The sequence below is a fragment of the Alexandromys fortis genome, unplaced genomic scaffold (assembly GCF_014885135.2).
Source record: "Alexandromys fortis isolate MF-2015 unplaced genomic scaffold, M_Fortis_MF-2015_v1.1 scaffold_48, whole genome shotgun sequence".
In the NCBI taxonomy this organism is placed as follows: Eukaryota; Metazoa; Chordata; class Mammalia; order Rodentia; family Cricetidae; genus Alexandromys; species Alexandromys fortis.
This window is the reverse complement of record NW_026067947.1, coordinates 3,579,568-3,606,264: the sequence shown is the minus strand read 5'-3', so window position 1 is coordinate 3,606,264 and position 26,697 is coordinate 3,579,568. Positions and strand designations below refer to the sequence as shown.

At 46.9% G+C, this 26,697-nt stretch overlaps 1 protein-coding gene across 4 annotated transcripts in view; it reads left to right on the top strand.

The window, feature by feature from the left end:
- Eif4e3 (eukaryotic translation initiation factor 4E family member 3) overlaps positions 1 to 26,697 on the top strand; it is a 73,508-nt gene that overhangs the window by 25,924 nt on the left and 20,887 nt on the right. For 2 of the 4 annotated variants that reach the window (XM_050149398.1, XM_050149397.1), the window contains exon 3: positions 16,789 to 16,861. Coding sequence is in view for 2 of the 4 variants with exons in the window: in XM_050149399.1 (XP_050005356.1) it covers positions 2,012 to 2,136; positions 16,789 to 16,861 (198 nt within the window). In the remaining 2 variants the exon portion in view is untranslated. Of the gene's footprint in view, positions 1 to 1,816; positions 2,137 to 16,788; positions 16,862 to 26,697 lie in introns of those variants that run through there. The other 2 variants (XM_050149399.1, XM_050149396.1) reach the window with 2 other exon arrangements.

Genomic DNA, 26,697 nt, shown 5'->3' with positions numbered 1-26,697 from the left:
CATCTTAGAATTTCATACAGATAAATGTCACTTGTTAAGTCTGAGTCCTCAGAGTCAGGAGCTATTTATATCTCTCATGCATGGATATGTGCTTATCTTGTACGACTTGGCAACATGTATCAGATTTTTAAATGCGGGCAGCTGTCCCCATCCCCCGAACTCATTCTGAAGTAAGCCTGTACAGATGAGGTTGTAATTATGAAGATGCCCATGGTGAAGTGAACTTAGAAAAGAAAATGGCTAGCAAGTACATACTGTTGGAGGCTACGTCTTTACAACAAGTCCTGGTGACACCCTGGTGGTGAGGTAGATCTGTGTGTTTTGATATGGAAAAAGGTTCAGAGACATAATGTTGAATAAGAAAAGAAAGTGCAGCATTGATGATACATGCATATTCTTCCCTATAAAAAGACTGGGCGATACAGTTTATAAATTGAGATGTATGTTTGTATGTTTGTATGCACAGATGTGTATTTTTCCAGAAGCTGTGAGCAGCAGCTTCCTCTGGGAGGCAGATTGATCGCCTTGGGAGGGAAAAAGACCTCTCTCTTTTACGACTTATTTTTACTCACTAGACCTTTATTTTTCATATAGATGGGCAAGAGAGCCTGGCAGTGGAAACCCTGAACTCTAGAGTTCAAACCCCAGTTCTGCCATGTTCTAGTCATGTGACCTTGGGTTAACCTGCCTACTCTGTCTCGCATCTATAAGATGGGTGGACGGTACCCTCCGCATCACATTATTGATGGGGTACACAAGCTAATAGGATAGAGCTCTCAGAAAGGCTCTAACAATGCTGTGTATGTGCTCATGTGAAAAGGTTAAAGCGAGTTTAGGCAACAGATGCATCTGGTCGGGTGGATCCTAGGACCTCAGTGATGGAAGACTCGATCAGATAGTCAAATTTTCAGAATCTTGCGCTACATGGACGTTGCATTTCAAGAAGGGATGGCAAAGCACACATCATGTTCTGTTGTCATTTGATCTTACCTTGGCGAGTTCATGGGGAAGACTGAGGTCCTGGGTTCAGGACAACCAGTCATGAACCTATAAAGCCCCCATCCCATCATGTTCTCCCTCAAGCAGGACACAAAATGAATGCTGTCAGGTAGAAAATGGACTGGGTGACCAACGCCGTGTCCCCAGCTATTGGAGGCCAGAAAGGTACTATCTCCAGATGTGTGTTAAAGAAGTTGTCCAGGGCTCCTAGCATGCCTCCGGGCCTTTGCCTTTCTCGTGGAGAGAGTAACAGAGCCCTAGGAGGTGCCTTGTTAGAGGGTTCCTCTTACTGTGAACTCAGGAGTCTGATGGCTACAGTGACTTCCTGGATTTTCACACGAGTAGGCTGTTGTGTACAGAACGGCAGCTTCCGCTCCCTTCCTCTGCCATGCTTGGAGGCAGACCTGAAGAACTTTGACCGACTCTGAGGAGAGGGAAGGAAGATAGCCCTGGTCCCTTAAACACACAGATAGGCCACTTTATTCTCACCGCTACATATGCAAAGCTTCAATACTCCACGGTCTCAGTGTTGCCAGATTCCATCTTTGTCTAATACCTTCTTTCTGCACTCTCAGACGCTGGAGCCTCTTTATCTGTTCGGCCATTGGTCCTCTCTCCATCTATCTGCCATTTCCAACTGTGCTTCCATCTGCCCTTCCATCCCTCCGTGCCTCCTCTAGCCATCTGCCAGCCTTCCCATCCATCCAGCCTTCAGATTGTTGGTATGTCAAGCCCACTCTCTTTCCTCGCTCGCACTGTTGGACTCTGAGACTCCATCCGCACTGATCCATTGACCAGATCTTCCATCTGCCCTAGGTCCCAGCTGTGCGGCCAGCCGGGTGACTGTTCTTCTGCCCTTCTCCCTCGGGTCCCCTGCTCGGCCCGGGCGGGCTGGCCTTTGTTGGGCTGGGGCAGGGCCGAGGCCGCCCGGGGCGGGGCGCGGGGCGGGGCTGGCGCCGGGAGACTACCAGGCTCTCGGGTCCTCGCGTCCGCGGCCTGGCCGGCGGAGAACATGGCGCTGCCCCCGGCCGCCGCGCCCCCCGGGGCTGGCGAGCCTCTCGGCCTGCCGCTGTCGGCTCTGCGGCCCGAGGCGGGCGGCGTCCCGCTGCACTCGCCCTGGACCTTCTGGCTGGACAGGTGAGGGCCGCGCCCCGCCGCTTTGTCTCGCTCGCGTCCTCGCCCCACGCGCGCTGCTGCCGGGGGGGGGGGGTCTCGCGCGGGCGCAGCCAGAGTTTCCCACGTCCCAGGATAGTATCCAGCCAGCCTGGCCCAGAGTCGCGGAGGGCCGGGAGAGGCTGCCCCGCGTGTCCCCCGGGGCGCTGGGTTTGCTGCGACCTTCGCAGCGACTGCAGTCAAAAAAAGTCGTGCGGGCCGGGCTGGGACCTCGCTGCGGGCACCTGCGCCTCTGGCCCAGGCGGGGGGTCTGGAGTAGGCAGGGGCTTCAGTGATTCAGGACAGCTTTGTGGGGGACAGCTCAGGTGCCCTCGCCTCCGAGAGGCTTCAGCGGCATCCCTGTCTAAAATAGAAACTTCTCTTACCATCCTGGGTCTCCATCCTGCCTTGTTTTTCTTCACAGTGCTCAACGCCATCGCGTTCTTCCAGCGTGAAAATAAGTTCTTCCAACTTATTTTCAGTTTGTTCCCAGCCCTCCATTGCTTGCCCTGAGCGAGATGCACAGAGCAAGGGCAGACTTTTAATGTATGCAGAGTCCCGCACCTAGTACTGTGCCGAGTTGTGGTAGGACACCTAATTTTGATGCGTGGATAGATGCGTGGATATCCTGTGAGCTTCACACCTGTCATCTGTGTGAGTAATGATAGCTCAAGTTGTTTCCAAAAGTGTGTGGGAAGTTTTGTTAAAAACTGTGTCTACCGTAGTTTCTGAGTTAGGAGGAAATGTATATGACAGTTTCCGGAGAGACTTCGTCTTACAGTCTACACTGATTTTTTTTTAATTAATTAATTTTTTTTTCAGCTTAGCACCAAATGCCAGCCAGTTTCTTTTTAAACGACACTGCTGTTTTAAGTGAAGACATTTCTTTTTCTAATGGATTAGCACTTACCTCAAAGAATTGACACCTAGAGCCAGTTTGTTTTCCTGGGACCCAGAGAAGTTGGGGGTGGGGGGTGAGTCTCCTTTGCAAAACATTTTCACTTTCATTCTGAGATTCCAGCATTTTGCTGTCATAACAAGAGTAACTTTGGGGTTTAGCAGTCACTAGCAAAGTGAAGTCATGTCTTTGTTTGCAAATGAGTCCTCTTACAGTGCTTGTTACCTGGGCCTGTGGTCCAAACTTCAGACTGGCCGACCAGGAGAAAGATGACCAGGATGGAGAGAACTCCACCTTCAGTAGATTTAGCCTACTTAGAGTGGCACATTTTAGGACTATTCTAAGGTATCAATGCTGTATTCCCAATTGTGCTATACAAAAACATCTAACGTCTTTTAACACAAGAATATGTAGGCTGGTGGTGTATCTTGGTGGTGGGGCACATGTACATCACGAACCAGGCCCTGGGTTCAATTCCTAGCCCTGGGGCAGAGAGAGAATAGCCCTAAGAATAGGTAGCTCTAATAGAAGCACAAATTGTGTCTTATATTGATTTGTACTCCCCCCCCTCTAAAAAGTCAATAAATGAAATGTGTTCTTTCTGTAGTGCCTGAACCTTTAACAGAGACGCCGCATTCACTTAGAAATTATAACTAGTTTCAACATTATGCCTGATCCGTCATCTCATAATTTTTATTGAACTTTATTTTACTTCTCTGAGACTCTATGTATGTATAGATGCTCTACTCACCCGCAGGCACACTTAGGGCTGTGAAAATCTCAAGCTTTAGAAGCTGGGATTTTCCCTCAGGGAAGCGACATTGCAGAGAGTGGGGTGAGAGCCCCGCAGGAAACCCAGCCTTCCCCCAGTCTGGAGACGCACAGCATCCAAAGGCCCTGCCACCTGGAGCTTTCTTCTGGCATCTACCTTTCAGCAAGTCCCACCATCACCTTGCCCAGGCTCACCTAGCTGCACTCCATTGTTAAGGGAGTAGACTGTGGCAGTTGTCACACAGGGCTATTGTGAGCTATGTGCCTGGAGTGGAGTAACAGCTTAGTAAGTGTCAACTGATGGGGCAGCAAAGCTAGCTGGGCTGGTAAGATCCACGGGAGGTCCTGCATTCCCCTGCAGCCCCCCAGGCATAGTGGTGCAGCACTCACAAGTACTCATGCAATGCTTGTAGTCTCACAAGTACTCATGCAGCACTGGGGAGGCAGAGACCAGTGGGTCACTAGTGCTCCCTGGCCAGCCAGACTATCCTCGCTTGCTTGGTTTATGCTCCAGCCTAGTGTGAGATCCTGTCTGGGAAAGACCAGGGCAGACAGCATTACTGAGGAAGGACACCTGGCGTTGACCCTTGGCCTCTATATGCGTACACATGCATCACGGTCTGCAGAACAGCTGATAGGAATTCAGTATTAGGAAGCCAGCATCCTACGTTCATTTCCCCACTAGGAAAATTGGAGGACCCTTCAGAAGTTCTATGCATGAAGTCCTTACTTGGTTGAAATCCAGTGGGCTATGTGACTAAAGATGTCAGTGTGTGTGTCGGGACACCCGATGAAGAGACTTCTTCCCTTCTTCTGTCCACTCTGTTCTTGCCTTCCCTCCCACTAGTGTCTCTGTGTGTTTCCTGGTCATTGTATGGCGACCTCCTTCCTTGTGTTTCTCACAGGACCCAACCCTTGGGCCTGCCCTGCACAGGGAGGGCTGCCACTCAGGCTCGAGGCCGGCTTGCAGCTCCTGCTGGAGCACATGACAGAACACCGCAGGTAGAGCCTGCAGCCCGTCTCCACTTCCCATGCACCATGCCACCTTCTTAGCTGCTCGCACAGCTGTCCCCTGGGGTCTTCTGAGCGTAGATATGAGCAGTTAACAGTTAATGCCATGTCTGTCCTTCCAGCTTCTCAGTCCCCAAATCCTGGAGGCGCTCTCACCATCCTTGCCCAGCATAGAAACTGAAGAGTAACTGGGAGACTACGCTCTTCAGCTCCCACTGAGCACTCTTACTGCCCGGCTGCCCTCCCTCCTGCCTCTGCCCTGCGCTCCTTGGCTGCCTCGTTCTCTGTGTCCCAAGCATGGGCCTTTGCCAGTGTTGCTGCTGCTCCTGCTGCTGTCGCTGTCTGGACTACCTTCCCAAGTCTGCTCTTGGTGTCCTTCCAGTTTCTGCTCCTATGTCATCTTCTGGGTGAGACCTTCCCTGACCACTGATGTGGAAGGGCACACATGCCTCCCCCTGTGTGTCCCTGATGTGTTACGTTTTGTCTTTATAATCTTCACCAGTGGCTGGTCTCTCTCTAGAATGTGAGCCTATGAGGGCATAGCTCTGATCCTGTCGCTCACTTCTTGGCTTCTAGACCTGGCGTAATGTTCACTGTGGCATTGAATTCTTACCACAGCAACCGTGCTTTCCTGTGGTGGCTCATTGCACTCTTTCACACCTGTCTCTAGCCCTTAGTTCTCTTCTCAAGTCTAGACACGTACAGCCAAGAACCAGGAGGTCCACAGTCTGGATGCTCTCCTGATTTGGATGATCTCCAAATGGAGCTGATTTCTCTCCAGTGGCTTCCTCCTCTTCTCCCCCATGTTGCTTCACATCCCCATCCTACTATCAGCATCTCAATGTTGTCTTCTGTCTGATCCTTAAATCTTCTTTTATAAGTATGCCGTTGTATCCATAGCTATAATTTTGTAGTCTTAATGACCCTTAGCAAATTTAGTAAAGTCTAAGACATCGCCTCTCACTCACTCTTTCTGCTTGCCCTGGTTATCTGTAGCTCCTGCCTAACCCTCTGGAGTGCTGGAATTTCAGGCATGAGCCACCACACCTGGCTTTAGACATGAGCCAGATTTGAAAAAAAAATTACTTGTTTTTGTTTTGTTTTTAAGGAAAATCTTACTTACAGGTTATGGTACCAATTTGTGTTTTGCTGTGTAAAGTTCAAAACTCTCCTTTTGGCCTGGCCATAACTTTCTCCAGTTCCAAAGTACTGCCATTTATTTCCCCCGCCTCCCAGTAACAGCAAACTTCTGGTGCTTGTCTTGCTAGGGACTTCACTGCTAATGACCTTTGTCTCTTAGGCTCCAGCTGTTTGGGATGCAGGATGACTCCTGGTCTACCTATAGGGCCCGGCTGACACAGTGCTCCTGAGTCATGGTGCTTGCAGATTCTGTTACTCTTTGGTTCCTCCACAGCATTTTCTTTAGGCAAGCATCTTATTATGGTTAGTTTACCTTTTGTCTCTTATTCTTGATGGTGAGATGCTAATATCTTCAGGTCTGTGACCAAAGGGATCGCCTGGTACATAGCAGGTGTTTTATATTTGTGGACTTACATTGTTGTTGTTATTATTATTGCCGCTGTTGTTGTTGTTGTGTGTATGAGCCTTTTACTTAATACATGTCTGTCTGTAGAGCACATGTATGTCTGGTGCCCACAGGGACCCACAAGAGGTTAAAGCTGCGGTGTGAGTGCTGGGACTCGACCCCAGGACCTCTGGAAGAACAGCCATTACTCTTAACTACTGAGCAGTCTTTTCAGCCCTGAGCTTCTGTTTTGATCACAAACATGGACCATTATCTACATCTACCACCCTGTCCAGCTTAGCTGCACCAAATTTGTGTGTCTAAAGGTATAATCCTCTCGCTCTTAGATGAGAATCCCCAGCCTGGGCTGTTAAAATATTAGTTTCTACCCTGCCCAGGACCCACTCAGTACGACCTCTAGGTACAGAAGATGATGAACTTGTCACAAATGGTCCCTGATTCTGAACTGGAATGTCACTTCTCTATGCATTGAGTCTCTGAACTGAACACATTGAAGGGAATCACTGATAGATGAGAATGAAGCCATGGCCACGGTGTGGCCGTCCCCCTAGTGGGCCACCTCACATGCCACCTTCATCGGGAGCATGAGTGAGAGTTCAGAAGGATGGCATTCTAAGGAAACCTGCCGTAGAGTGTGTGACACGTCCCGGTGCCTTCTCATGGTGTGGACCATCACCATGAATTTGACCCATGGAAGTGGGGCCAGGCTTGAAAAGGAGACCCCCACGTAATCTCTCTTCATTGAGTGGCTTGTATGGATGAGGTCAGGAGAGGACACAGGAAGAGAGTGACTCACATTGAGATACCCCTCCTATCCCCGTCTTGCCCTTATATCTCCACAGACTCTGAGTGGCTGTGGGTTTTATTTTTGTAGATTTTGGTATTGATCTGTCTGGCAGTCGATGTCCTTCCCTAGGGGATGCATGGCTTCTCCACATGTGGCCAAGTGGATACTTCTTGCATAATAGCCCAGAGCCTTCAATATGAGCTCCATCCTCACTTTGAAATGTTACTCATCCTTGGCTGGTAGTGACGGTTCATATAAAAACTGTCTTCCCACTTTGCATATTCTGGATGCTATTGACCTATTCTTAAACCCGAGGCAGCGGGCAAGAGTCGCGATGCTACGTGAGGATGTCTCAGGAGTCAGTCGACTAGCGGGGTCCGTGAACTTGTATTGTCTGACTTCTGGCCCCAAAAGATTAATTGTAAGTTGAGATGAAAAGATCCCCATGGCTACTGTAGAACAGGAATGACAGCATTTGGAGGGAGGGAGAAATCAAAGCCAGATAAACATGTAGAGCGCGGGGCTTGCGCGGACAGCTTCAGCAGATGCATTGCTGTCAACAACAAGCTCAGCCCCTTTTTATGTGTGACTCTCAAACAGAAAACGGATGTAGCCGCAAGCCACAGATCTATCTAAAAGTGATTACAATGAATTCATCTTTAATGGGGTGAATGATATATGAGGGGCATACTTAATCATGGTGCTGGGCCTGTGTGTGTTTTCTGACAGCTGAACCCGATGTTGATGGAAATTGCTTGGGAAGGGTGGATTTCGGCGGACGCGTCCCTGGCTTTGAAGCCTTCCCCCTTCAGATTTGTTCTCTGGGCTAAAATGAAATAATCTCCTGTAGGACGTGGAATATTGTCATCATTCATGTTTTCCCCCAAGTGTATGTGCAGTGGGCATATAATTGGAGACATTGTACTATACAAAGCTGTAAACTGTCTTTCCCCGTCTTAGCCTGTTAATATGACATAGATAGTACTCCTAGATGTTAAACAGCGACCCAAGTGCTGTATAAACTTAAGTAGGAAATCCTCATGATACTGCATTCGATGTCCCAGTGACATCTTACAGATGAAACGCCGAGGTCCAGAGACGTGTCCTGCCTGAGGTCACGTAGCAGTGCAGGAGAGACGCAGGACTGGAATAGAGGACTAGGTGGCCACTGGTGATGTGAGCCCCTGACCACTGATCCCTGGGAACAGGACTTCATTCCCTCATGTCTCCTGTCATGCAATGGCATGGGTTTAGAGGTAATTTTTTAATTTCAGCCATTTAACTTCAAAGATGGGGAAACTGAGGCCTGCTGTCATGGGAGATAATTAAGCCAAGGACCCCCTGCATTAACATTTGCAGAGACAGCTGGGAGCTAATTCATTGGATGAAACAATTGCTGTACAAGCATGAGGCCCTGAGTTTGAATCTCCAGAACTCACTCCATGCCAGCCATAAGAACACGTCTCTGTGATCCAGGCGCTCACACGGGGAGCTAGGAGGCAGGCAGAGACAGGAGAATCCCCAGAAACTTTCAGGCCAGCTAGCTTCAGAGTGGGACGCAAAGCCCAGCCAGAGATCAACATGTAACCATCCCACATTTGAGTCTGTCCTCACTCATCTCATGTATGTCACACGCATGCGCGCACACACATATACACGGGGTGGGGGAGTTAATGCAGAGAATAAAGAGAACCCAGTCTGAAACCCCACATCTAAGCCCCCAGACAGGACCATCCTTCATAAACATTGGCCCCGTTGCCTTGGTGATGTCTTTGGGTGGTGCTGAGGGCTCTGTAAGAGATTTTTACATTTCACTCATGACACTGCTACTCACTGAACTTTATTACCATGCAAGGTGTTTGAATCTTTTGTGATGGTTTATTCAGATGATAATGGCCAGCATGATTAGAAGGAGTATTGGAAACCCCAGTGACTTAGCATGTCTGGGACCTAGACTGTGCCTGCCTCTAACAAGCTCCCTGGAGCTGCTGCTTTTGGACTGATCACACCTCAGGTCACCAAGGTGCATGTAGAGTATGGGAAACCTTGGAGGCACGTTTGCCTTGTGGGAAGCTTCACTGAGTATCTAGATGGCTGAGGAGTGGTGCCAAGGCCATGGGTAAGTCAGTAAGAACTGGCTCCACTCCACCTGCTGTGGCCATATCTTTAAAGGTGCATTGTCGCTCTATTCTAATTGGTCTTAATAATAAAAACTTGGAGTCAGATATTGGGGTAAATGCTGAAAGATCAGAGAAGTAAAGGAGCCAGCCATTAAAGAGACCTTTTACCTCTTCCGAATCCTTAAGCCAAAATGGGCAAGATCCTACCGAGCTCTCCAGATCCTCAGGCTGAATGCACTGAACTCTGTCTCTGCCCGGCCACATCAGTCTCCACCTCCCTAGTGCTAGCATAAAAGGTGTGAGCTCTGTTCCTCTTTTAGATTGATTCATTCTCTGTAGCCCAGGGTGGCCTTGAACTCACAGAGATCTGTCTGCCTCTGTCTCCTGAGTGCTGAGATTAAAAGTGTATGCCACCACTGCCTGGCCTCTATGGCTAACTAGTGTGACTAGCTCCGCACTCCGATCTGCAGAAAAGCTTTCCTTGTTAACAGCACAAGCAAAATATCACAGTGCACCTTCACTGAGAGTTTTCATCTGGGATGTCCAGGTCAGGATTGCAAGGTGTGGCAGTTGGGGCTGTGCTCGATGCAAGGTGGGTTCTTCACGACTCAAGATGTCAGCCAGCTGTGGCTCAAGTCTCAGTTCTGCCACTGCCAGCTGTGTGTCATTTAGTGAGCTCCTATACCAGCCCAGCCTTAGTGATCTTATCTGCAAAGTGGAGGCGGAGCGTGACGTGCATGTACAGAAGACATGTCATCATCTCCTCAGTGACTGGCACATGTAACTCGTAAAGAAATAAAGAGGACAACGGGATTTCAGACAGCGGAGACGTCAGTGAGGGGAGCGTGTTCTTGTGAGGAGTCCCAGGCATCTGTTTTAATGAGTAAATGTGGTTTGTAAGTAGCTTATTAAAATCTTGTATGCCAGTGGTGCTCTGGTGCCTGGGAACCATCTAAGAACAGCTGATCTTGTATTACTGAGTTCCCTGCATCTTCCTGACGCCAAGTGAGAAAAGGCTTTCTCCACCAGTTTTATAAAACAGAATCTTAAGATCCCTCTGTGTTATCCTGCTAAATCAGAGACACGGGAGTAATAGAAAAAGGGAGCTTGAAATTTGGTCTTAAGTAACACAAACAGCTCTCTGACATCTTCACATTAATCATTGACTTGGCAGGCCCCAGGTCCCTTCTGCCTTAACCAATAGTTTCTTAATTAACTAAGTTCACAAGGGGACAGCCATGGCTGCAGCCTAAGGCTGGGAGAGTCTGGTGGGTGTCCTCTCTGCCGGCGGACACAAGAGGCTCTCCACTATTTGTGTGGCCTTTTCCCTATTTTTGGTTGGTATCTCTGAATTGGTGACTTTCTCATCATCTGTCATGTTCTGTCTCTATCTCTTCAGAGGGTGACATCAGTTAACTACTGCAGATTAGATGTATTTTAGACACACTGTGTAAGAGACTTCTGCCAGCACTAACTCATGTATCCAGGCAGAAAAGCAGTAGGTACAGGCTATTTCTAGAGGGAAAAAGTGGAGGATGAGGCTAGTGGCAGAACTGGGCTCGACCTGGGAGCTGTTGATTATGGGGGTAATTAGTCTCTATAATTTTCCTCTCCGGGCCTTTGTTGGGTGTGTTGTCTTCCTCCTATGCCCGTCCCTTAGCAAAGGACAGAGAACAGGCAGGAGCAGTTACGTAGGAGGAGCGAGGGGTTTGCCACAACACCTGCTCTGCGGGTCACTGTGCTGTCAGTGATGTCTCAGTCTCTGTTGAGATAGTGTCGTCCTAGGAGGAAGTCAGGAAGGCCGTGGCTTTAGAGACAGCAGATGAAAGATCCAGATCTGCCGCTTCAAAACGAGCATGCAGAATCTCTGTTTCCTGCTTCATAAGTATAGGTCGTGATGCCAATCTAGCAGAATTGCGTTACGAATCAGAGCTCATACATGATCAATAAAAGGAGGCTGGGATTGCATCACAGCTGTTATGTAGAGGACAAACAGATAGAACTTGGATAGAACAATTCAAAATGCGGAGTCCGATTCCTGGGCATTAATCTCTCTATCCTGTAGATTGCAGAGAACTGGAATACAGGCCTGATCCTAGGTTGTGTGATGGTCCACATCTGTGGTCTGCTGGGAATGACCACAGTTGGTGTCTGTACTCCCTTGTCAGGTTTCTTTCCCCTCTCCTCTCCTGGGAAAATAAAACAGATCTCTACTTTGTTTCTGTGCTTCCAGGAGCTTGGGGGTGAGGTTGGGGGATTCAGAAAACAGAGGTGCCGTCTGTAAAACGTATTTGCCACGGGACAAGGGCTTTGCCTAGATTGATCACCACTGTCCTCAGTTCCAAAAGAGGTAGTAATGAATCTTTGTAGTGTGATTAACTCTTAAATTCTCCAAGACTCTTCCATGTCTACATCAGGGCTTTCTACACTACGTATTTTGAGCCAGAAGCTTCTAGATTGTGAGGCATTGTATCTTGTGCATTATGGCAGGTTCACCTCTTTATTTGTAGCAACACAAAATGCCTCCCAGTGTTGCCTTTGTCTGGGTCACTGCTGTTCCAGATGAACACCCTAGTCTGCAGGCAGAGGGCTTCGATTAGTAGTATCATAGTATTCTGTACAGAGAAAGGGATCTTTGATATTGGTAGGTAAAAGATACAATAAAGATGGATGTTGCATATGTGGTTGGTTTGGGTAAGAATGTCTTATTTGAAGCCTATTATGTACATCTTTGCCCTTCAGTTGCTGATGTGGCAGTAGCCTAACTCAGTCTGCACTGACAAACAAAACAGTGCTGAGGATATAACCCAGTTGCCGAGTTTGTGTGAGGCTCTGGGTTCAGTCCTCAGTAACGAAGGGGGGAAAAGCAGTCACAGTAGATGACAGCAGATGAGACACCTTAAATCAGCAAATCCAGTGCATGTTGACCTGCTTACGAGGCAGGTCACTTGAAAACCTTGGCTGCTTTGTCCTTCTAAAATGGGCTCTGTGACTGTGGCTCAATCTTGCTTGCTAAGGAAGCCTTAGGTTCAGGGGTGAGGTTGAGACACAGCAGTTGTTTTAGTGACTATTGGGAGCAAGTTTGGTGACTAGAACAGCAAACCTGCACGGACCAACCAAGCTAACACAGCCCTGACAATGCTGTTGTATTAGTATGCAAGACAGATACTTATAAAACCACCCAGCAGCTAGATGAGACCCATCAGATGAGAGCCACAACTTCCTTCATGAAGTAACCAGGAACCTGACTGTCTACTTTACAGTTGCTGAGGTCAAACACCATGATCAAGTGTAACCTGGTGGAGAAGGGGTTTGTTTTTTGCTTAGGGTTCCTGGGAAGCTAGAGTCCATCACAGCAGGGAAAGGCATTGCATGGCCACAGGAGTAAAAAGCTGGCCGATCCCATTCCATCTGCACACAGGGAACAGAGAGAACAGGAGATGGACAAGGCAATAAGCTTTCAAAGCCCACCCCCAGTGATGTACTTCTATCCAGCAAGGATCTTCCTCCTCAAGGTTCCCTCACTTCACCCGCAAAGAGTGCCACCAGTTACTTCAAACAGGGATAGTTTTCATTGTAATTCCCACACTGAGTTCCTGTGGAGCCTGACATTTCCTCCTAGCCCCGATGCATTGGTATCTAGTTCTTAGCCTATGAGAGGAAGGCTATGGCCATTGATGTTCCTGTTGAGTGTCATGAGGACCTTTCCTACCCCACTTCATTGGAAAGACTGTTTTAAACCATGTCTTCTAATTCAGATATACTTTTGAATTAAAAATAAGATTAAGCAAAAGTAATGGCCGTGTTGAGAACACACCAAGATCCCTTAGGAAATGACACTATATGAATAGGGCCGAGGGGCTGGCTCAGTGGCTAAAGCGCTTGCTGTGCACCATGAGGATCTGAGCTTAGATCTTCAACACCCAGGTGAATGCCAGGCACAGTGTGCTTGTAAGCCCCTGCCACTAACCCCTCACCAGCACTGGAGAACTGAGACAGGAGAACTCTGGAGATTTGCTGACCAACTAATGTAGCCCCAACAGCAATCTCCAAGTTCAGTGAAGGACTCTGTTTCAGAAAAATAAATAAATAAAAGTGGAGAAATATAGAGGAAGACATCTGACATCAGCTTCTGACCTCCACGTGTGCACAAATGGGTGAGCGTAGCACATGTGTGCACACACACACCACACATGCAAACAGGAAAAAAAAAGTAGCTTTTTGTTTTCTTTTAGAAATGAAAGTGTGGGTGAGAGAGTTAGTGCTTGCTATACAGGCGTGAGGAGTTGTGTGCTGGTCCCCAGCACCCATGTAAAGAGCCAGGTGTGCTAACCATGTCTGCAACCCCAGTGCAGCACACTGGACACAGGAGGATCCCAGACACTTGCTGATCAGCCAGACTAGTCAGTTGGTGAGCTTCAGGTTTAGTGAGAGACCCTGCCTTCAAAACTACAGTGGAGAGTGATTCATGGAGATACCCTGGTACACCCATGCACACACAGTGTATACACTGAAAAGGAAGTGTAGAGCACATGCTTGGCATGTATGAAACCCAGGTTTTGTAATTGCTGTGACATGACCTGGAAGCTCTGTGATGTGGGATGAGGAGCAGCCATCAGAAGCACATCACCTGGTTTTGTTAAATGTTTGCATCCTTGGGACAGTTGCCATGCCTCCCTGAGCCCCATAGTTCTCACCGTAAAATAGTCGTAAGTACCACTGTAAGCTATAGGGCCCCCGAAGGACTTTGAATCACTCAGCAGCGGGAGTCACCTCACACTGGCTGCCGACTCTGCTGTCTCCCACTGGTGAGTACAGCCTAATTGCCTCCTTCCAGAAGCTTCTCCTGAGCTCTGGAAACTCAGCATCTTCTACCTGGACAGAGAAATAGAGACCTTAAGTGACTTGTATAATTGTCTCTTTCCCCGGAGTATCAGGAGGAGGCCAGACTAGAAACAAGGATTGTAAAAGAGCCCCAGAGACCAGCAGTGACTATTGAAAGTTAAATGGTAGCTACCACCTGCATGTTTGATTTGTATAATTTGACATGATAATGTCCGAAGTGAATACTCACATAATATTCTAAGCTATTTTAAATTGGAGAGTAGCTTTGAAAACCAGTGAGAATTTCAAACATATAATTTTATGCTGCAGAGTAAAAAGCTGCAGAATTCATTCCCTACCTTAGGCTCTCACTTGCTTGCTTCCTAAGTGTAGCTATGGAAGGAGTCCTGTCTAATGTGCTTGTAAGGTCTGGGAATAAATTTGCTGGATGTACTGGAGAGAGCACTCATCCAGGCTGCACAAAGAAAAGCTAGTTGGATTAAGTGCCAGTTGATTTTCATATAAAAGCAATAGACTTTCAAATAGTCCATGCCTGGCAAAAAAAAAAAAAAAAGACTTTGAGTACTTTCACTTTTTTTCCGCTAATGTCTTTATAATCTATGGGTGCAATAACCTGCTTTATGTAGCATATTTATCTTTGTCCAAGTAGATGCTGTAGTGACCACAGTCCAGACCATCCATGCTGCCTGGTGGGTTTCTTTGAGGTCCAGGCAACTGCTGTTCTCACCAGTGTGCTGGTCCCTGTGTGCTCATTGTCCCCATTCACTAAGGTCAGCCTACGTGATACCTGATACCAAAAGGCAATTATGTTTGTGGTAGTGGTTTTGCTTTTCTTTCTTTCTTTTTCTTAAGTTTTTCAAGACAGGGTTTCTATGTGTAGTCCTGGTTGTCCTATAACTCACTCTGTAGACCAGACTGGCCTTGAACTCACAAAGATCTGCCTGCAACTGCCTCCCAAGTGCTGGGATTAAAGGTGTGCACCATCACAGCTGGGCTTGTGGTTTTACTTTGTAAAAAATAAAGTCATAAAATTTGCAGTTAGGAAATAATTATACACTCGTGACTTGATTATTAGAATATACCTGCCTTGTGAGTAATAAGACATCCTAGCCCCTAAAGTAGTTCATAATTGCTTCCTTACTGACCTCTAGACAAGGGAACTATGTTCAAAAATGCATTTTAATGTTTTGATTTGTGTCTGTGTGATGTATCTATGTGTATATCATTGTGCAAGCCCACATGTGCATGTGTGAAGGCCAGAGGTTGATGCATATCTTCCTCTGTTGCTCTCTACCTTATGTTTTGAGATAGGGTGGTCTCTCACTGAGCCTGGGGTTTGCCATTTCAGCAAGATGACTGACCATCAAGCCCTTGGGATGCACTTGCCCTCGCTCTCCCAGTACCAGAGTTACAGATGTCTGTCACCGCCACTGGCTTTCCCACAGATGCTGAAGGTCTGACCTCTGGTCCTCATATTTACAGGGCAAGCACTTCCCCTCTGAGCCATTGCCCTCAGCCCTGAAGTTTTCATTGGTCCCTCATGGTCCAGAATGTGGGCAATGGAGCCCTGGCCGCAGGGTCTTTGCCATCTTATCACCTCTGTATCAGAGCTGCTGTGGGTCTTCTCTATATCTCTAGGATACGGTACATAACAAGTCTCTGGAAAGGTCCCACGTTGATGACCCTGGGACTGTATCTCTTAAGGTCATTACTAGGGTCAGTGTCTGCTGAAGGGTGTTCTTTTATAGATTCCAGATCTTATTATGTCAATTGTGAGCAGAGTGTTTCCCCTTTTAGCAACCCTTGATTCCTCACCCACAGCCAGACACAGGCTTTTGAGCATTGTTTGTGTGCTGAAGTAGCATCTTGGCCCTGATGCTGACAAGGATCCCAGTGCCTTTGAGCACAAACTGCTAAATCAGCAGGAAGAAAGAGAAACAGTGGTGCTAACAGGACGTCTGACTACGTAAAGATAGGCACACCCCAATCCAGGAACTGTACTGGAAAGCCAGTCTAAGTGCATGTTTTTTCTTCCAGAGTATAAACCTGTAGTGTGTTGCCATCTAGTGGAACATATAGAAACTAGACATTAATGTATTATGGCCATACAGTTCACAAGAGCTACTTGCATGCGCTCTAGGGAAGCTACTGAGTGTTTGGTTTTATTTTAGGCAAGAAATTCAGGGGTGAGGCCAAGACTGATTGGTCATAGTATTCTCTAAAATAACTGAACAGTCCTCTGTTTCCCAGGGGTATGTGGGTGTTTACGACCAGGGGGTTATAGGGTTTTAAACCGATCACCCCGAAGAAAAGGATGCTCATTGCCATTGCCATTGGCAAAGCAGACAGGTTTTTATCTGAAGTCCTGAACAATGCCTTCATGGTTATAGGATATTTTCATACCTTTTACTATGTGGTTTAAAAGTGTCCAGTACCTTTCTTAATTTTTTTCACAGAATAAAAATCCTATTAGGAGAAGAAGCAAACGCATGCCTTCACAACAACAACCACAACAAAGTTTTAATTCTAGCCAGCATCTTCAGATGTCCTGTTTGGAGGCTTTAGACGTGTGGGATGCAAACCTGTGTGGTTATATTGGGGCGTGTCTTCTGATCACTGACTGGATTTGTTTGCATCTCTGTTGTTTTGCTGGCGTTAGGTCACTCCCTGGTGCCACAGCAGCCGAGTGTGCCTCGAATCTGAAGAAACTCTACACTGTGCAAACAGTACAGGTGAGAGGGGAAAGGGACATCCCGGCTCACTCGGGGGTATAGCACTCCATCACCTACTGTGAAATTTCCTGCTGCTTTGGCAGCCCTTGCTCAGAGCTCTGCCCTGGACTTGTCCTTTAGGTCTATTTTCATGACAACTGTTTCTCCATCTACCCCAGAGGCAGGCTTTCTCTGACCCTAACTGAGACTCTGTCACCGAAATCTTTCAGCGATGCGCAGAGAGGCAGATAAGGGTGAAGGTTTTAGAAGGCCTTCATCCTTGCGCCCTGTAAACGTCTACGTGTCAACCGCATTCCGCCTCTGTTCCTTTATGTGTCTGTATAACTGGTGTGTGACAGTGGCATCTACCTCCATTGGTCACTGTAAAGACTGAGTATGACCATGTCTTCACTGTATTTGGTAGGATATTTGATGTTCAAGAGACCGCCCCCCCCCCCCGCAACAAGTCCTTAGTTCTATTTGACCTCTCTCAGTCTCTGACACTGGTGTGTGTCTCTGTGTATGTCTGTCTGTTCATCTCTGTCCTTCTCCTTCCTCCTCCCTCTGTCTTTTCCTGTGTAGTATGCATTCCTGCGCACGCGTGTGCACTCATGGGAAGGTCAGAATCTAACCTTAGATGTCATTCCTCAAAGGGTCTTTAATTGACTTAGAACTTGCCAAGATTAGGCCACGTGGCAGAGACCCAGTTGTTTCAACCCCCAGCTCACCATTACTGTGAGTAGAGGTGGGCCCCACGACACCTGCCTTTTTAAATATTAGTGCTGGTGAGCCAGGCATGGTGGCGCACGCCTTGAATCCCAGCACTCGGGAGGCAGAGGCAGGTGGATCTCTGAGAGTTCAAGACCAGTCTGGTCTACAGATCAAGTTCCAAGATAGCCAGGGCTACACAGAGAAGCCTTGAAAAACAAACAAACAAAATATGAGTGCTGGGATCAAACCTTTATAAGATTGGTTTAGCCATTTCCCCAGACTTGTTCTTTCATGTTCTACCCCTAAAGACAGTTTTCAAAACCCGTTTTACTCTGTTAATCCCATTTTCTGTTAATTCCTAAAGAAATTCCACCAAGTTTCTTTCCTTGGTGCCCTTTCTAGTTGCAGATACAAGGCTCTCAAGGCTACATCATAGCCATGCTGGCTTACATGTCCTGGATGTTCTACAAGGCACAGTTTAAAAGCATGTTTCCCCCTTGTGTCCTAAATTTCGTCACATCTTGTAATTCTATTGGATAGGCATACTGATTGTGTCCCGTGCAGAGCAGGCACAGACTTCCCTTTTCCTTTCAGCCCTTGCTGCCTGCATCGGGTTTAACAACTGCGCTTTCATACTCACACAGCCCCAGGTTCCGGGTGGTAAGCAGCGTGAGTGGTCCCTGTGAACACAGCAAAATGGTGTAAGGACACCCCTCCCCCCCCAAACACAGACCATTTCTTATCTTCTTGGGAAAGTGGCGAATATGTGAAAAAGAAACTAACAGTGTTGCTCTAGAGTAGCCCATTCGGTGATAACGTGGAGAGAGCCCCGCCCCCAGTCTCCGGGAGAACTTCCGCTTTGCTTCTGTTTGGTGAACTCTTCCCAGGAGCCTCTTTATAAACTGCAGAGCACTTGATTTTAAAGCCTGCCTGCCTGAGGAAGTTCTTAACCCCTGCGGGAATTTTGAGGGATTCCTCCTTTCTCCTCTCTTTTGTGAAGTGAGAGCCTTAGAACGGGGTGCGGGATCTCCCAGGAGACTAATGTGGTCTTCCCACCACAGCATGGTAACAGTATTGGTAACAGTATATGCAGCAAGGTTTGGATCTGCCAGGGACCAATTTAAGGACCAGGGACTGACACACAGCAGGGGACAGTTTGCTCTGTTGTACTGAGATAGAACAGGCAGGATGCAGATTTTCCAAGTTTAGACTTTTGAAACGTAAGGTGCACGTACGCTTCCCCTGTTCACCCTCTTCCCACCAGACTCTGCTCCAGCTGCAGCCGGCACTCCGGTTCTGCTGAGCCCGGACTTGAGTCAGGTGGAAGCATGCAGTCCCGTTCATTCTCTGCTCTATCTGACCTCTTTTCATGCGGCCAGTGCTGCAGGGTGGAATGAATGAATGAGGAATGAATGTACGCACAATTTTTCTCCTCTGTGCACTGTTCTCACTCAGCTGTACCCAGCGGCGGCTGCACATTCTCAATGGGACAAAATGTAGTTCTTGGGAGGTCCAGGCCCAACCCTTAATCTGTGTATGAAGCACAGACGTGTGCTGTCTACAGATAAGCTCAGGGTTTCCCTGTGGTTTGAAAGTTTTCTCAGGGCTGATTTAGAAAGGGTTCCTTCGTGAGGGGACATCAGTGAAAAGGAGGTTGTGAAACACCTCAAGTTCCTTATTTGTACAACTAACATGAGATTGGTGTCTGTTCCCTCAGGATGACTGAGGGTGGGACCGGATGCAGCTCTCTGCAGGGCTTGGGTTTATAGGCCCCTCACAGCATGTTGCCAGGTGTTACTAGGGTACTGGGATCTGTCCCTTTGCCAGCTAGGGTGTGGGCTGCAGAGAAGTCAAATTGTCTGAGTGCCGTAGCTGACACTCAGCAACATGTGCACATTTTTATTTCTTTTTTAAGCCTCTGTACATCTTATTTCCTCATCTCTAAAGCAAGACCAATCGTGACAGATTTTATCATGCTGCGGTGAGCATGGAACTCTAAGGTGAAAATGCCCAGTAAGTGGCCGAGGCCAGTAGCACACTGTGTTACCACCCATCTCCTGCGCCACAGCCTCATGCAAACACCCCTCTGTTCATGTAGGAATATTATAGGCACAGCTTCACAGTCACGCATGCCAGGTGGATACTCTCAGAAGACACCACTAAAGCCTTTTATATTATTATTATTTATGAAAACAAATTTGACTTGTCCGTAACTTTTGGTAACTCAGCTGTGGTTGTCTTTAGCATCTCGGGAATGGTCCTTGGTGCTTAAGGAATAGCAGGGGCAAGAGCATTTGAGTGCATGAGGACAGGCTTTCCTCTTGCTTTCTTTTTTCCCTGACTGTGTGTTTAAATTCCCATAGCATTTATTTAAACACTTGCCTAAGGATATGTGTCCCCGAACCACATGCTATGAATCATGACTTAACATCAGCTATAACCTCTTCTATTGTGCTGAGGATGTTCTGCAAATCCAACTTTCATAGCAGGGGTGGGGGATGAGTAGTAGAAGATTACTATCCCAGGGAAACTGAGTCACATGATCCAAAATTGCCATGGAAGCAGCAGCTCATGGACTCTGAGGCCGGAAGTCCTTCTGCTTCTGCGTCAGCTTTGTTTTCCTTTCCCTGTGTCAGAAAAGGAGCAGGAGAGGCACCCAGAGGATGCCATGACCTCTGCCCGGAACGCTCGCTGCAGCCACAGGACTTCTCTGCTGAGAGTTAAATTTATCAGCTGCTTTCCTGTCTTCCTTAGAACATTCCACTTTTCATTTCAATGTGTTTCCCACTGTTTGAACCTAGACAGGTTTCTCTCATATCTCTGCATCCTCAGCGAGCAAATTCAGAACAGAACATGCCTTCTGAACTTGCCCAGCCTACACTGGGGCAATGCCAGAGCTCCCCATCCAGTGTGGATTGCACAAGAGGGCTGGCTTGGAGCACGTGTTTCTCAGCATTGCCTGCCTATAGACTTTTGACTCCACCTCTGGAAGCACTCTTTTATAGTATCCACCCCAGACCATGGTAGTTCGTGTTATCACCTTCATGAATCGCCTCTCTGGCCTCACCTCTCCTGTGTCCTACCCAGGACATCCCATAGATGACTTAGAACTGAAATTTTCAGAGAACAGGAACTGTGTGTTTCTTCTAAAAGTGGAATTTCTATATCATTCATCATAGCCAGACATCTTTGTAATATATATATTACTATATATATTATATATATTGTATAATATATATATTATATATATTGTAATATATATAAGATATATACTGTGTGTGTTTCCCACTAAAGTTGAAAAAAATACTGTAATAGCTGGAGCATATGTGCCTGGGAGATGGCTCAGCAGGTAAAGGCCCCTGTCACCAAGCCTGACCACCTAAATTCAATCCCCAAAGCCCACATGGTAGAGGGAGAGAACCAGCTCCCACAGTTGTCCTCTGACCTCCAGATCTCCATATGTGGTGGGTGTGGGCACACACACATGAGTGCATACAAACCCACACATACATGTATTAATTTTTATTAACATAGCGGTGCATGTCCCTTATCTGGAAGTCAGGCTACCTGATTGTGCTGTGCTATTGAAGGTCATTTAATCAGGGCAGCAGATTGCTTTCCAAAGCCCGAGGAACAAAGACTATTCCAGTACAGAGGTTTCCTGAGTCAGGGTTGATGGGGTCGATGGGAGAGATTGGTCCATCACAGGGCAGCCAATGGTGCGTCCTGTCATAGGAGTATCTTGAGCCCCATGAAGGAAGAGAGACATCTGACTGGGAAAACAGGACACGGACTTGAAGCCGATTTTGCTTGCGGTACCGCTGATGCAAACTCAATGTCATTGTAAGAGGGTTCTTCACTTATCATTCACTTTATATTCTGTATGTCTGGTGAAATCAACATCTGTAGGCACAACCCAGAACTAGAAACAAGTCAGCTTGCTCATGGTCCTGTGCTTGCTTCTGAGACTAGAGCTCATTGTGTGTGTTAAAAAGGGGTAGGGGCTAGAAAGTGAATGAGATTTCATATTACAAACTACAAATAATTTAGTCATTTCCGATGTAAAACGTGGAATATTCCAAAGTTAAATCTTTTGGGGGTGCCTGTCTGCCTTTTCTCCTTTAACTCTGAGCTGTAGAAGCACCCCGGCACGGGTCAGCTACCCACTACCTTTGGCCCTGCCGTGGCCTCAGGTCCTGATGGCCTCTATACTTACATCCAGACTTTAGGTCCCACTGACCAGCATAGGTCCCATACGCTTTCTAGCAATCTCCTGCTCCAGAGTGTGGAGGGATGGAGGGCAGTTAGGAATGTTGTCTACCTTCACTTTACCTTCCCAGAACAAGAAGAGTTTTGAGGTTGTGGCAATCCCCTGAAGCAAGAATACCCCCTGGTCTAGAGAGCTGTTCAGTGGGTAAGAACACTGGCTGCTCTTCCAGAGGACCTGGGTTCAATTCCTAGCATCTACATAGCAGCTCACAACCCTCTGTAACTCCAATTCCAAGGGGTTCTGATGTTCTCTTTTGGCTTCTGTGGTCTTTACACTTGTGTGGTACATAGACATACATATAGGCAAAACACCAGTGCACATAAAATAAATCTTAAAGATTATTTTAATAATCCAGTTCCCTAGCTGGTATGCCGTCTTTCCTGTCCTTTCCACCTTCATCAGGAACTTCAGCATTGTGGACCATGTCTAGAAAAGAGGTGTACACTGCTCTGCTTGGGGTTTCCCCAGACTCTGGCTTTCTCCCACCTCCTCAAGGTTCAGACTCCACTCTTCTCTCCTCAGCTCAGACTAAGTCAACAAAGCCTTCTGTCTGCAGTGTGATCTTTTACAAACCAGCAGCTCTCTGCTTTCAGCCTGGGGTCTGCTGAGTTAAAAACATCCAGCCAAAGAGGCTGAGTTCCTAGCCCTGGCTCTCTCCAGTGTCCTGGACTCGGAAGGTAGGGAGCCCTGGTGACTAGAGATCCATTTGTTCACTGTCTCCAAACACTTCCCACCATACATGCTGTGACATGGAAGAAAGCCTCACTGATTCCCCTCTCCCCTTTCTCATTCTTTTCTCCTCTCCCCTTTTCCGCCTCCCCTTTTTTCTCTTATTCCTTCTCTCCTTTCCTCCCTCCCCCTCCTCTCTCTCTTCCTCTCTCACTTGCTCCCTTCTCTACTGAACTTTCCCTTACTCCTCTTTTCCTCCCCCTCCCTCTCTTCCTGTTTCCCCCTTTCCTTTATTTCCTCATTCCCTCTTGTATTAGTCAGAGTTCTCTAGAGTAACAGAACATATAAAATGAATTCCCCCCCTCATTCTGTGTGTGTGTGTGTGTGTGCGCGCGCGCGTGCGCACACACACGCGCGCAGAGGATTTATTGGAATGACTTCCAGGCTGCAGTCCAGCTATCCAACAACGACTGGCTGTGAATGGAAAATACAAGAATCCGGTAGTTGCTCAGTCCACAAGGCCAGATGTCTCAGCTGGTCTTCAGGATATGCTGGAATCCCAAAGAAGTAGATTCTAATGCCAGTGAAAAAATGGGCGGGCTCACAAGGCAAAGAGCAAAAACTTCCTTCTTCCATGCTCATATATGAACTTCTAGCAGAAGGTGTGGCCCAGATTAAACATGTGTCTCCCCACCTCAAAAGTCTGGACTAGAAGTGGATTCACATATTTCAAACCAAGCAAAAAAATCTCTCACGGGTCTGCCCTCCATATTTGATGTCCGAACATGTCTTGCGTTTTTATGTAGACCTCACACTTGCTTTTAGTGAACTGTTGTTGAATCACCCGAGGAGGTAGCTATGTGGAACTTCTACTGTGCGTGCAGGGGGTGTGGGCTTTTGATGCCTGTGTGACCTTTTCTGAGAAGCAATATCATAAATCCAGATGTTAGACTTTACTGGACAAGGGTCTGACCTGCCTCCCCTCCTCAAGGAGAGCAACAGTGATGCCAAAAGCCAGTGAGTGACCTGCATGCCAGAGCTGTCCTTCCACATTAACTTAGTTCCATCCCAGTGCAGGACACAGGCAGGCATACAGTGGAGTCTCCAAATGCTGACTGAATGAATGGTACCAGCATCAACACCTGTGCTAGCCCTTGGGTAATCGTCGCACTTTGTGGGGTCGGAGAGCACTTAACCATCATTAAGAAGCATTGTGCTTAGCTGTACTTTAGTGCCCTCTTAAAGGCTGAAGAGGATTAATTATAAACCTGGGGCCTCTGGAAATCTACTTGCAAAGTCGAACCTGTAGTAACATTTCGGTGTTACTGAGACAGTCATCGTGAATCATTAAACTTGCCCTGCGTCAGTCCTTTGCTTCCTGAAGGGAAGAGCAGGGTTCCAGGAGTGTGCATTGCTGGTTCCTCCCTCAAGCTCCTTCTCTGGCAGACATACCAACAAGTAGACAACAGAGGAGAAAAGTTTGCCACAACAGGAAGGCAGCTGTTCAGTGCCATGTGCTCTCTAAGTGGGTCCCTTCCCACAGGCCTACCTGGATCGTTTACTCCCATTGTGCGTTCAAGGACAAACATGCACAGCAATAAACAGCTTCCGAGTTCAGTCCACCTTTGCATCTTGCTAGTCTGTCTTCTTCCTGCCAGATCTGCCAAAGTAAACAAGCTCAGGGATATTCTTGTTTTTATTCTCCCAAGGCTACAACCCTGAACAGGGTCCTTTGGCCTTTTCTCAGTTTTGAGATAAAGAAATGTGTGCTGTGTGTTGCTCTCTAAGTACTTCAAATGCTATGCAAAAGGTCAGGGCTGTAGAAGACTGGCAGGGATGTCGGGAGGAGCTTTGGAAGGGTTGACCTTCAGAGCTGAAGTTTACTGTCAGCAGCATCCTCTTGACTTGTTCTTAGACAGGGCTTTTTGGTTTTGCCTCATTTTATCCATGGATTCTGCAGAGATCATTGCCGTGTCATAGCAAGAGTCTTGGGCTAGAGTTATGCACATCACCAAATTATGTGGAGGTAAGGGCATCTGACTGACTGGAAGACACTGTCAACAGGCATCCCTCCTCTTGTAACTCTACACATGACTTGTCTGTGATTCCTAAGACTGGAGAGAGATATGCACAAAACACATAGTAGTATCGTCAAAGAAAAGGGCTTAGTAGTTTTTAAAACTTAGGGCCTTGGGGATCAAGTTCCAGCTCTGCCTACTCATGGTACCAGCACGGGCAGAAGCCAAGGTGTTGAGGAGACTTTACTTTGCGGAAACAGAGAGGGCATCAGCCCCTCCACAGGGACACCAGTCTGGTAGAGGATCTACTGCCACACCATGCTAATTTTGTGATTGCCTAAATTAGCACCATTTAAGTAGAAGACTTTTGAAGTGGATTCCCTGCTGATCAGTCTCCCAACACTTACTTTATATAAAGCCTTTGATTTTTTTTTCCCCATCCATCATTACCATCACTGCCGGTCATCCACCTGTGTGTGTTTGTGCATGTGTATGTATGAAGGCCAGAGGACTGCCGTAGAAAAGACACAGACTTGAAGTCCATATATACTACATTTTGGTACCTTATGGCCTGGCTGCTGAGCTGTTCTCTGATCCCTCTAGGAAGAGCAAGGGAAAAGGGCAGGATCTGATATCCTTCCTCTCGCCTTCCTTTATACCCGTAGCCCCAGGCAAAGTACTACAGACTTCTTCCTGGCAGAGTCTGCTGTACTGCTGTACGGGAAATGTGGTTTGGTAATCACTCTAAAGGCTCTGCTAAGTACCATGCCTGGAGAGTATCTGTTAGCAAGACCCTTGCCTTTGAGAATGCATGTGTTTTAGAACTGTCTCCACTCTTGAACCTTTGGATCTGACAGAGGTTTATGTGGACATGGGTACATAGGAATATAAACTAAGTATGTGCATTTAAAAATTACTGATAATGGATCATAAGACTATTTATCTTAAAACAATTATTTGGCACATATGTGTGTATATCATTTAAGAGAAAAGCAAATATACATACTAATGGGATGGAAATGCTTAATTTTTATCTAAATGAATACATCTTTGCTGAATATTTGATATTGCAGAACAGAGTTTATTCAACATGTTTCAGAGTTGATAGACATTTGTTTTTAAAATAATGCTGAGAATGCCACTTTACATAAACATGTACTACAAAATGGAAAAAGTGTTGTTTTTTAAGATTTATTTGTTTATTTTGCATACAGTTGGTGTGGGAGGTCCTTCTGTCTATGTGTTGCTTTTATTGGCTAATGAATAAAGAACTGCTTTGAGCCTATGGCAGGAAAGAACAGAACTAGGCAGGGAAAGTTAGCCTGTATGCTGGGAGAAAGAAGGGCAAAGACAGAGACACCATGGGGCTGCCACCAGACATGCTGAAACTTTGCTGGTAAGCCATTGCCACGTGGCGATACACAGATTAATGGAGATAGTAGTGACTTAAATAATAAGGTTTCTGTGTAATTATTTGGGGGCTGAGCAGCTGGGAACTAACTACCGGCTTCCTCCAACATACAGTATTCTGCCTGCAAGTATGCTTGCACTCCAGAAGAGGGCACCAGATCTCATTCTAGATGGTTGTGAACTACCATGTGGTTGCTGGGAATTGAACTCAAAGACCTCTGGAAGAGCAACCAGTACTCTTAACTGCTGAGCCATCTCTCCAGCCTGGCAAAAGTGTTTTCACAACCATTTCAAAGTCACAGGAAATGCTGTCTTAATCCCAATCCAAAATTCTTTTTTTTTTTTCAGTGAAATGCAAGCAAGCAACTCAAACAGCAGTTTTTAAAAACAAAACATTCTAAACATTTTTTTATTTCTATGTATGCATTGTTTTGTCTTTGTGTATGTCATATGTGTGCCTGGTGTCCACAGAGGTCAGAGGAGTGCTGTGGGACAATGCTCTTGTACACTATAAAGATGTCACTCATATTGGTTTAATAAGATGCTGTTTGGCCAGTAGCCAGGCAGAAAATATAGGCAGGGTAACCAGACTAGGGAAATTCTGGGAAGAGAGTCAGTCACCAGCCAGATGCAGAGGAAGCAAGATGAGAATGCTTCACTGAGAAAAAGTACCAAGCCATGTGGCTAAAGAGACAAGAATTAAGGGTTAACTTAAGTTGTAAGAGCCAGTTAATAATAAGTCTGAGCTAATAGGCCAATCAGTATTTTATTAAATCAAT